Source organism: Sinocyclocheilus rhinocerous, unplaced genomic scaffold (genome assembly GCF_001515625.1).
Source record: "Sinocyclocheilus rhinocerous isolate Xijiao unplaced genomic scaffold, SAMN03320098_v1.1 scaffold2966, whole genome shotgun sequence".
Classification (NCBI taxonomy): Eukaryota; Metazoa; Chordata; class Actinopteri; order Cypriniformes; family Cyprinidae; genus Sinocyclocheilus; species Sinocyclocheilus rhinocerous.
Genome location: NW_015634018.1, coordinates 1,066,740 through 1,078,280, shown reverse-complemented (window position 1 = coordinate 1,078,280; position 11,541 = coordinate 1,066,740). Strand labels below are relative to the sequence as shown.

Below are 11,541 nucleotides of genomic sequence, written 5' to 3'. Positions count from 1 at the left end.
GGAGCTAAGGTAAGACACCAGTCCAGTCTGTGCTGAAACGCTACTGTCAATCAAACTATCGTGGGAGGGGCCTGTCTGTGTGATGTCACACAGACAGGCATCTGAGATCGGCTCGATTTGAGAAAGGGGAAAACATTTAACCAGATTAAAAAAAAAAACACTGGGTGGATTTTTATCATTATAGGGTGGTTGTGTACACACACTGCCAACACACATTTCAGTTCAAACAACTTGTAAAAGTGCATGTAGCATTCTATGACCCCTTTAAAAAAAAAAAACCTTTGCTTTCTCTTTCCTTCATCCCTCCCTGTCTAGCTTGTAATCTGAACAATATCTGAAACTTTGTATTACGAGCACTTCCTGTGTTTATTTGCCTCTTTTTTTTATTGTAAGTTGCTTTGGATAAAAGCATCTGCTAAATGAATAAATGTAAATGTAAATGTCCTTGGTTATCGCTGTAAACAAAGCAGCGCTGCGCTTATAAACACTACTTTAGTAGGCCTATGCATTATACAGAGACAAGATGAAAAGAAAATACCATCTAAACTAAACTAAACAGTCAGTTTCCCTCAGAGGTATGTATACATATGGTAACACTTTACAATAAGGTTCCATTAGTTAATATTAATGTATCAACTAACGTGAATGAACCATGAACAATACATTTTTTACAGTATCTATTAATCTTTGTTAATGTTAACGAAAATACAGTCGTTCATTGTTAGTTCATGTTAATTCACAGTTCATTAACAAGCACAACATTTGATTTCAATAATGCATTATTAAATGTTGAAATTAGCATTAAGATAATAAATGCTGTAGAAGTATTGTTCATTCTTAGTTCATGTTAAAGGGGTCATATGATGCAATTAAAATTTTTCCTTTCTCTTTAGAGTGTTACAAGCTCTTGGTGCATAAAGAAGATCTGTAAAGTTGCAAAGACTAAAGTCTCAAATCCAAAGAGATATTCTTTATAAAAGTTCAGAGTCAGTCACAGCTACCTAAAACGGCTCGTTCTAACACGCCCCCACATATCTACCTCACTATGTGGGAAGATTTGCATAACGCCGCCCAAATGTTCACACAAAGAAAGAAGGCGTAACTTTTATTCATGAAGGCGCTGTGTTTCGTTGTGAAAGCGAAACTACTTTGTTTGGTCTTCCAAAAGAGGACGATATCCGCTTCGCCATGCCTAGAGCTGATCTGTGCTGGTCGCTGAGGAAATACATCAACTTAGTGCTGTGGATCGCCAGATATGCTTTCACCGTTTTCACCGCTCCTTCATCGGATCCGCCGGGACCGCCGTTCTCGATCCCGCCGCCTCAGCTCACTCTTGCCCGGCTTCAGCTCAGGCTAAGCCGGGGCTTTCGCTCACGCTAGGCCGCTGTGTTTTTCGTTGTGAAAGCAAAACTACTTTGTTTGGTCTTCCAAAAGAGGACGATATCCGCTTCGTCATGCCTAGAGCTGATCCGTGCTGGTCGCTGAGGAAATACATCAACTTAGTGCTGTGGATCGCCGGATTGGCTTTCACCGTTTTCACCGCTCCTTTGCCGGGACCGCCGTTCTCGACCCCGCCGCCTCAGCTCACTCTTGCCCGGCAGCGTGCTAACAAATGTCTATACATACATACATGTGTACACACAAACACACTTTTTCAAATATTAATGTTATTCATGTTTTTAGACTAGTCAGTCACTGAATAATGATTTTTTTTCAATCACTTCAAACTTTTTTCAATATATATATTTTATATACAATAAAATACAGTATACAACAGTAATTACATTATTTTTTTACATATAAAATCGAATAAAGCCTGTCAAATTCATATTTATTTTCATATTTTGACTATTATTCACAGCTGGTACCTGAACAGTTCATAGTAACAATTCCCTGCTACTGAACTTTTAGACAGATTTAAAGGGATATTCAGGTTATGAAATATTATTACTCTTTTAATCTATTGACCTGGCTCTTAATCCAAATTGGAGAAAACGAGGGAGGCCATATTTGTTCCATTTACGCGTGTCTCGTCCTGCGCTTCTGTTAATCCTGCTGTTGATGGTGTGATATCTAACATCTGCTCATTTCAGAAATGGATTAGAGGAGCATTTCTTCTTCCATACAGTGCTGTTGCAGTCGTTTAGCTCACTTTCTGGTTTTCTGTTTGGGATTTTTACATAAGCCCAATATGTTCTGAAACAGTATGCATTTGATATCTGAACATAATCGCATTGTGTGAATAGTGTTGAGAGTGTTTAGCGACAGAACTTTAAGAACTTCAGTCATAATCTGTTTTGGTCTTTTGGTTATGGGCTCCAAACTGAGTGAACGTTTAAAAGCCACTACTTTCAGTAATGCACAGCATCATTATCATATATTTTAGAGCAGAAACCTTCTGGAACCTGATAGTGTGGAACCTTATTAAGAGCAGAACCTTACAGTGCTGAATCAAATGGAGCAGAACCCAGAGCAAAAACGTGTTCACCCAAAAATGAAAGTTTGCTGACCCTCAGGCCATCCAAGATGAGTTTGTTTGTTCAATAGAACAGTAAAGAAGATTCATGTCACTTTGAGAGTCAAATAAAGCATATCAAGGAAAATTAACACCCATCCTGTGCAAGAAACCGAACATTATTACCTGTAAGTCTCAGGCAAACTACTTTAGGAGAGTTTTATATTTCTCATTCGCAGTGCTTCATGGGATTGTAGTTCTTTCCTTCACTAAAGCCATTAAGTACACAGTCTTGTACCTGTGTCTTTTTGCCTGATTGAGGTTTGTAATGTTGTGATTCACCTCGTAGCTGGTTCATGGCTTATAGCGCTTTAACAAAGACTTTTTAAAAATCCCTATGGGAAAAATGAATAGGATAAAATACTTGTGGAACCAGCACCACTGAAAAGGGGGGAAGACACTGTTACATTCTCTATGCGTCGCTTATAATAAGTGCACATGGCAACACTTGAAGAGCAGTCTTCTAAACATGATCAAAACACGACGCCTCTGTCGACAGGGGTTTAATTAAAATAGCCAATCACAACGAGTTCATGTATTATTACTTTGGTCAAAAAATAGCGGATAACAAACGCACAAGATGCCAGAACGTTGCTATGATTTCCACTGTGTCAATCATTGCATTCTTGGAAGCGAGTTCTATTTTAGGGGATTCACTGCATGTTTAAATGCGGTTGTCACACCAGAAACTTCACATGTGTATGTTGCCATAGATTGGAATCTTGAACGCTGCAGAGGGAACCACTAGAATGTTTTCCTCTAGAATCCTATAGAATTATGAAGAACAGCCCTTTCGACCGAACCCAATAGGACAGAGCAAACCTTGGCTCAGTCAGGTGCTGTCAGTATGTGAGGATGTTTGAAACGCTCACATGCAGCACGTTAGACGAGCACCATCAGTCACAACAGACTCGAGCCACTCCGAACACTCGAGGGCAGCGTACATCCTTTGCTGCTTCATCTTTTGTAATACACATGTGACCGTGTGATCTCTGACTGCTGTGTGAGTCACGTTGTGTGTTTGTCTTTTTGAGTTGTGTGTTTGCAGAAAAAGCGTGTGTGTGCGTGTTTATGCAAGTGTGTGTGATCTCTCTCGTGGTTAAACTCGCTCCCATCTGTCCTCTGTGTGTGTGTGTGGGAATCCTTACGCAAACTATATGCTAGTTTAAGGAACACTGTTCTGTCTAGGGATCTTCTGCAGCAGGGTTTATGAAAGACTGGTAGATTAAAGACGTCCTGTATAATTAGGCTGGCTGTGTTGTGTTTTTGAACATCTGTCTGTATGTGGCAGTGCATTAAAGGAGATTAATTTAAAATATTGGCTTAAGGTTTTTAAGTACAAAATGGCACATGCACGTACAGGGAATAAAAAAAAAAAAATGATGATAATAGATGGAGTTAAAGACAAGGTGCAAATCAATTGCATTATTTCTATAGCATTTTTCAGGGTCTCTCTTCAACAATATAACATTATTATTTTCTATTTTAAAATAGTTTTATTATTGTTGTTGTTGTTATGCTTATTACCTGGATGTTGTTTATTACCCAGCTAAGACATCTACTAGTTTATTTTATTTAATTTTATTCAAAATATAACATTATTATTTTCTATTTTAAAATAGTTTTATTATTGTTGTTATTGTTATTATTACCTGCATGTTGTCTATACTTATTACTTAGCTAAGACATCTACTAGTTATTTTATTTTATTCACAATATAACATTAATTTCTATTTTAAAATAGTTTTATTGTTGTTGTTGTTGTTGTTATTACCTGCATGTTGTCTATACTTATTACCCAGCTAAGACATCTACTATTTATTTATTTATTTATATCACTGCAAGTATATTTTATTTATATAGAACTTTGCAGAATGGACATTATTCCAAAGCAGCTTTACAGATAAATATTGCAGGATTAATGTCTTAAAGAAAAATAGAAAATTATACCTTAATATATTTGTTTGTGTCCCAGTCTGCATGCTTTGTCTTAAATGCTATACAAGATTACTGTTAATGTCTCAATTCATAGTATGCATTTTTGCATGCATTTTTGCGTCGGAGGTGTTTAATGTAATTTTTGTAATACTTTAAATATAATATTTGTTGTGCGTGTTTTAAGTGTGTATCCATGCATGCATTTGTGGCTAATACTACTCACAAGCCCTTGCATTACAGGAGTTTTTGACAGTACTTTTTTACTTTTTCAGTGGCAAAGAATGCAAGGGAATTTTTGAATTTGTAAACCTAAAAGTTACACTGAATACTGAGCAAGCAATGCATTTATTTAGATACTAATGCAAACAGTATGTGACAAAGTGTTGAGTAATAATGCATTATCAAGGACATTTGTTGCAATACTGGCATACTGACCCATAAGTAACTAGTTGCATTTGTGAATTGAGATGATTTGTTATCAGAAACCAATTCTATTCAAATTAATTTAAATCTTCATCAGGCTCTATGAAATGACCTTAAGCGATTTTGATGGGAACAGATAATGATGTGGTTGTGAATAATTAGTTGAAATCATTAAATGGAACGAGATACACCTGTGTGTAACGACAGATCTACCTACTTTATGTCCGCAGGTTCCTCATGGTCCTAGTGTGCCTGATATTCAGCGTCCTGTCCACCATTGAGCAGCATGCAGACTTCGCAACAGGCTGTCTCTTCTGGATGGTAACCGTTTCACAAGATATCAAATTTTTTAAATTTTTTAATTTTTCATTTCATTTCATTTCAGCGCATTTCATTTAATTTAATCTCAGCTCATTTCACTTTTAATTTCAGCAGAAAATGTCAAGTGTTTGTTTCTCTTACTGGATGACAGGTATTGACTGATTTGTGTCTGGTTTTATTACTTGGAAAAGATACGATTTTTAAATCAATTTTGAACAGTACAACCGATTCAAAACAAAAGAAGCACTTGAAATTCTAGATTTCAAATAAAAAATCCATATTTCCCATCAAGCTGTTCCACATTCTTTTATATAGCGCTATACGTTGAAATGAATAGGTTACAATAAATGAGTTTAAGATTTAAAAAAAAAAAATTCAGTTAACATCAAACAGAGCTAATCAGCGCACGTCTGGCGTAACCAGCCTCAGATTTTCTCTCCAAATATGGCCTCGTGAATACACATTATGATAATTTAAGCTGAGAGCTCCCGTTTCAGTGATCTGGCTTTATGAGTTAAATCCAACCAGTTCACGCACACATTTTCTCAATCACTTCACCATTGACGTACGTCTTGTGAAAGGGCTGAAGTTCTCAGTGGATCAGGCATGGTTGGGCTGATTCACATGCACTCATGGACTTAGGGAAGGTTTGCCTTATAAGGTGCTTTTATACTCCATGACACTCGCCACGTAAACCGTGTTCATTTCAACCAGTTTAAAAGTCTCATTCATCCTGAGATGATATATTGCACCAAAGATGTACCAAAAAAATGTATACAAAGTTTGTCATCAGGTTTTGATTCCTCCGGACTGACTGAAAATAAAATAAATAAAATAGACATAAATAGACAATCTTTTGGGGATCCTTGAAATAATCAGGAACTCAGCAGGAAGTCATTTTCCGAGAGATAAAAAAAACAAACATCCTACATGTTGTACTTCTCTTAATTAATTAATTCATTTTATTCACTCATGCAGTCATTTTTGATTTTTCATTTATTCATTCCGAAAAATTGACCCTTAAGACTGGTTTTGTGGTCCAGGGTCACATTTGTCACACCACAGCACTATTTAAGTAAATTAGCAATAGCAAAAGGTAAATGGTGACCAGATCTTAGGACATTGCTAAAATGTTCACCTAATGCCAAACACACACCTTATTAATTTACGTTTATATACATTTTAACCTAAAATCTTGGAAATAGGTTAATCTATGTTATTTGCCTATTTTCCCCCGATTCAGGAGCTGATCACCACACTGTACATTGGGTTCCTGGGTCTGATCTTCTCGTCGTATTTTGTGTATCTGGCGGAGAAGGACGCAGTAGACGAGGAGGGGAAGACAGATTTTTCTAGCTATGCTGATGCTCTGTGGTGGGGTGTGGTGAGTTTATTCTTCTTCGTTGGAAATCGGAGTTATTGGAGTTGACGAGCAGTGAACACATTGCTGACAAGACCAGCTTAGACTAGTTTCCATTTGATGACTGACTGAGGAAGTCTTGCTGGTTAATCTAGTTGGTCTGTTTGAAGACCTTAAAGTATTGCTTTTTACATCAATCACGGTCTACCATAAATCATTTGAGTAGTTCACCGTTAGGTGTGTTTGTGGTTTTTATATAATTAAAATCTACTATATTGCCCTCTGGAGATCTGGCATTGCCTCATACACGGCTAATCATGAAGTTTCTCGTCTGTAGAGAACTTTCAAGTTTGAATGTATATCAAGTAAGTTTTTAACATATGCCCATGTTCTCCACCACATATGTGAGCCTGGAGCACAAAAGCAGTCTTAAGTCGCTGGGGTATATTTGTAGCAATAGCCAAAAATACATTGTATGGGTCAAAATTATAGATTTTTCTTTTATGCCAAAAATCATTAGGATATTAAGTAAAGATCGTGTTCCATGAAGATATTTAGTAAATTTCCTACCGTAAATATATCAAAACTTAATTTTTGATTAGTAATATGCATTGCTAAGGACTTAATTTGGACAACTTTAAAGATGATTTTCTCAATATTTTGATTTTTTTGCACCCTCAGATTCCAGATTTTTAAATAGTTGTATCTCGGCCAAATATTGTCCTATCCTAACAAACCATACATCAGTGGAAAGCTTATTTATTCAGCTTTCAGGTGATGTATAAATCTCAATTTCGAAAAATTGACCCTTATGACCGGTTTTGTGGTCCAGGGTCACATTTCATGATGCATGGTGAGATTGCATTCTAAATTAAAGGATATACTAGCTTATATGGTATTCTTATGCTGCTATTATGTCAGGCATGTACCTTAAAAAGCTGCCTACTTAGGGAGCACACTAGGTTTTGGAACAGGGCCTCAGTGTGGATTGTTGTGGTGTTATATGTCAGTGCTAGTTGAACAGTAATGCACTGTGTCTCAAATAGTGTATATTTTATATCAGGTCTGGTGATTTTCGGGTCTTGCTTTGGGATGGTGAACCGAAACTTTAATTGAGGCTCTAAAATGCGTTTAAATGTCCAGTTATTTTCTTTCTGTCGTATTGCAAACCACACAAGAAAAGAGGGTCATAAAGCATCCAGCTACCCACTCGAAAGTCTGTTGGAATCGGTCCTGGATGAAGTGTAGAGTGCAGTTAATTAAAAAGCTGAATTCAGTGTGAACCGTAATGAGAAACCAATCATACAGCTGTACGGGGAATCTGAGAGCCACAAAAGCTCGGCCAATGTCCCTTTCACCTCTGGCTCAAAGAGCTTTCTCCTCTGTGCCGTAAAGTGTCGGATCCGTTAATTAAACCTTTAATTGCGGAGGCTCTACCTTTCTGTGAAGAGGGTCAGAAAGCGTATGGCCACCCGTCGGCCCTCGAATCTCAGACAAAAGCAGTTGTTTGTATGGAGGAGGTGGCATTGAGAAACCCTCGACGGGGGTCGCTTGCTTTTGTCACTGTGAAGTCTATAAAACGTAAGATTGAAGAGAGGAATTACAAATGGAATCGACTTGAACTTGGAAATGAAAAACTGAGCAGTGGATTGAAGAAACTAGCCCAGAGCAGAGCTTTATTGCTCAGAGTTTGCTCTTTCATTGCTCAGGAGATTAATGGTGTCCCCGACGTGCTTTATTTACATATTCACTTTTGTCTCCGATGTTTCTCCGACATGACCAAACAGTTATATAACTGTTATATAAAGCGTAATAAAACCAGACATAACAATAATAGTCAATAATTGTCGTACAGTGAGAGTATAGTGGTATAGCATTAATGTGGATAGCATGCTGAGATCATCTTGAGAACAATTTGAGACATTGAGATCTCTTCTAAATCTTTTAAATTTACGCATGTGAGATTACCGGGGTTTTTTTCTCTGGAGAAATGTAAGCAGACGTCTCTTGTTCTGAATCTCATAGTATCGGGACTTTAAAGAGATCTCAATTGTGTGTTTTTTTTCTTTCTTTTGGGACAGGGTGAGAAAAGGGGAACCGTTTGGTTTCTGTTCTGTGTTTTTCTTTTCTGGAGTTGCAGGTGCAGACCACAGCTGGCGCGACACATCCAGAGCCGCATGATGAAATGACATGAATCATAACCGCTCTCCTAGACGTGCAGCGCCTCGCTAACTTAACAAAGCTGCTGCTGTGTCCTCTGGCCTCTTGTTTTCTTTTAAGAAGGGAGATGAATGTTTGTTTGTGCATAATTTCCAAACGTTTTCAAAAAAAACTTGGGAGAAGCTTAAATGATTGATTAAAGAACTTTAAAGATTAAGGATAAGCAGTCAACAGTTTGGACGCACTTAGCTAAAAACTAAGCCTTGTTTAATGCCTGAAATAAGACAAAATATAAGTTATCAACAGATCAGATTGATCTTGTGCTTGATGCTAATTGGTTAATACAGCGTTCCACACATGCAAAAATATACACGATACACTAGTAGCTATATTTCTCTTAAACATGTCAGAAAGCATTAATCTTGACTGAAAAAGAAGAAGAGCACAAGCAGATACATTTAGTAAGATTAAAGACAAGACAGAAAAAAACTAGAGCTGTAATCGCAACCCACACGCTTGGAATACCACACACACACACACACTGAGATGTTAGCTTTGGTTTTGCCACACACGTAGAGCATCGATTGAACTCTGTGACTCAGTAACTCGACATGAGTCAGTCAGTCAGTTGGTTGGAGAATATTAGGGGTCCCGAAGTCACACACACACAAACACACATAGTATGGGGCGCCACCCATGGCACTTGAATCCCTCTTGTCGCGGCCTTTGTGGTCTTTTGGATGTTCAGTGGTGGGATTAAACCCTCTCGCCACCCGAAGCACTTGTTTGACGCCTCGTCCTACTTTAGCTCTTTTTGTCCGTCTTGAATGGAAAGAACGCAAACACACCTCGTCACCAGAAAGCCCTCTCGAATGGACTACGCTTTCACTTTTTCACAGGCCTGTTTGTTTCCTGTGTTAGCTAAAATCCGAAGTTTTTTGCTGGATTAGGGGAAAAACGAACCGAGCATGAACTTCAATAGACGTCTTAGACAAAAATCCTTAAAGGGGTCCTATTATGCTCTTTCACTTTTTCAAGAGAGCCTGTTCTAGTACACCCCCAAAATAAAATCAAGACTTTGTAAAAAGAGCATAATAGGACCCCTTTAAATAAGACACGTCCGCCATTTCCATAGATACACTTTGATTTGATGTGCTTCTGAAATGAAAATAAACCATGTTGTGTAGACGTATTCTGTTTTGGTCAAGAAATTTTTTTTTTAATTTTACATTTTTGGGAAAAAAACAAATGTGTTTGCCCATGCAAAACTAGCTGCCAGTGTCTTATAGGTAGTCAGAGCATTGCTATTTGGTTGCCAGGGTGTTCTCGATGTTTTTTTTTTTAGCCCATTTCTTTGCGGTTTCTGAGATGTTTTTTAATGTGTTGCAGTACTTTATGAGCTATGGTTGCTAGGGTGTTTTGGGAGGACTATGGATTTGCTAAACTGTTTAAAATGCATTGTGGTGTGGTTTAAGGTTAAAATAGTTTTTAGCATGTTGCTAGGTGCTAGCTGGTTTGGCTGGTTGCTAGGGTGTTCTAGGGTTTGACAGGGCGTATGTTGCTACAGTGTTCTGAGTGTTTTTTTTTGTTTTTTTTTAGTGGGTTGCTATAGCATTCTGGGTGCTAGGGTTGCTAGGGTGTTCTTGGAGGTTGCCAGTGGTTTAAGGTGGATGTTGCTAGGTGCTAGCTGTTTTGGTTGGTTGCTAGGGTGTTCTTGATGGGTGCTAGATGCTTATTAAGCATAACTAAATGGCAGCTCTAGCTGGTTTCTAGGGCGTTGTTAGGCTCTTCTGTCACTAAATTGTTGGCAGTGTTTTTTTTTGTTTTTTTTTTAGTTGCTAGTGTGTTCTAGGGTTTGCCAGGGCATTTCTGTGCTGTTGCTGAAGCATTCAAAGTGGACTTTTAGTGAATTGCATGTTGGTATGGTGTTCTGGGTGTTTTTTTTTTAGTCGGTTGCTAGGCTATAGCATTCTGGGAGCTAGGGTGTTCTTGGAGGTTGCCAGGACAATATGGGGTTGCTAAACTGTTTAAAAAGGCGTCTTTAGTGCATCATGATGTGGTTTAAGGTGGTTAAAATAGTTTTTAGCTAGGTGCTAGCTGTTTTGGTGCTAGCCGTTGTGATTGGGCTGTTTTTCTTTCAGTATGGGAGTTGTATTTAGTGTGTTGCTATGCAGTTGCTAGCTTGTTCTAGGGTTTGCCAGGGCATTTCTATTCAGTTGCTAAAGCATTAAAGTGGATTTTAGTGGATTGCAAGTTGCTAAGGTGCTCTGAGTGGTTTATAGCATGTTGCTAGGGTGTTCTGGGTGGTTGCTAGGTGTTGTCTCTTTTTATCACATCTTTGCAAACACCATTAAAATTATGAATGTGAATCCCAAACTCTGTTTTTCTCTTAGGTTACGGTGACTACGATAGGCTACGGAGACAAAATCCCTCAGACGTGGATTGGGAAGGCCATCGCCTCCTGCTTTAGTGTGTTTGCGATTTCCTTCTTCGCTCTGCCTGCGGTAAACACACTGCCTCCTGTCTTTCTCTTAGCACACACACACATTCTCTGAGCTTGTCTGGCGCCCCGGGGCAGTGTTTTCCTATAGAGGCCCTCCAGTAATGGGGTCCAGGGTTAATGTGATCCATTTAAGAGTGATAGGGCCTCCAGGGGCCCGCGGTCCTCATGTTACACATTATATAACATGCATCTGCAACATTAGTATCAAGCACAATTGACAAATCAGAGCTACTGCAGTTCATAAAATTTTAATTCTTACATATACATATATATATATATATATATACATATATATATGTATATATATATATAGATATACAG

At 38.1% G+C, this 11,541-nt stretch overlaps 1 protein-coding gene across 1 annotated transcript in view; it reads left to right on the top strand.

Moving 5' to 3' along the window:
* Positions 1 to 11,541, top strand: part of LOC107745117 (potassium voltage-gated channel subfamily KQT member 1-like) — a 55,059-nt gene that overhangs the window by 19,998 nt on the left and 23,520 nt on the right. The window contains exons 2-4 of the mRNA XM_016558958.1: positions 5,107 to 5,203; positions 6,441 to 6,581; positions 11,111 to 11,221. Coding sequence (XP_016414444.1) covers positions 5,107 to 5,203; positions 6,441 to 6,581; positions 11,111 to 11,221 — 349 coding nt within the window. The remainder of the gene's footprint in view (positions 1 to 5,106; positions 5,204 to 6,440; positions 6,582 to 11,110; positions 11,222 to 11,541) is intronic.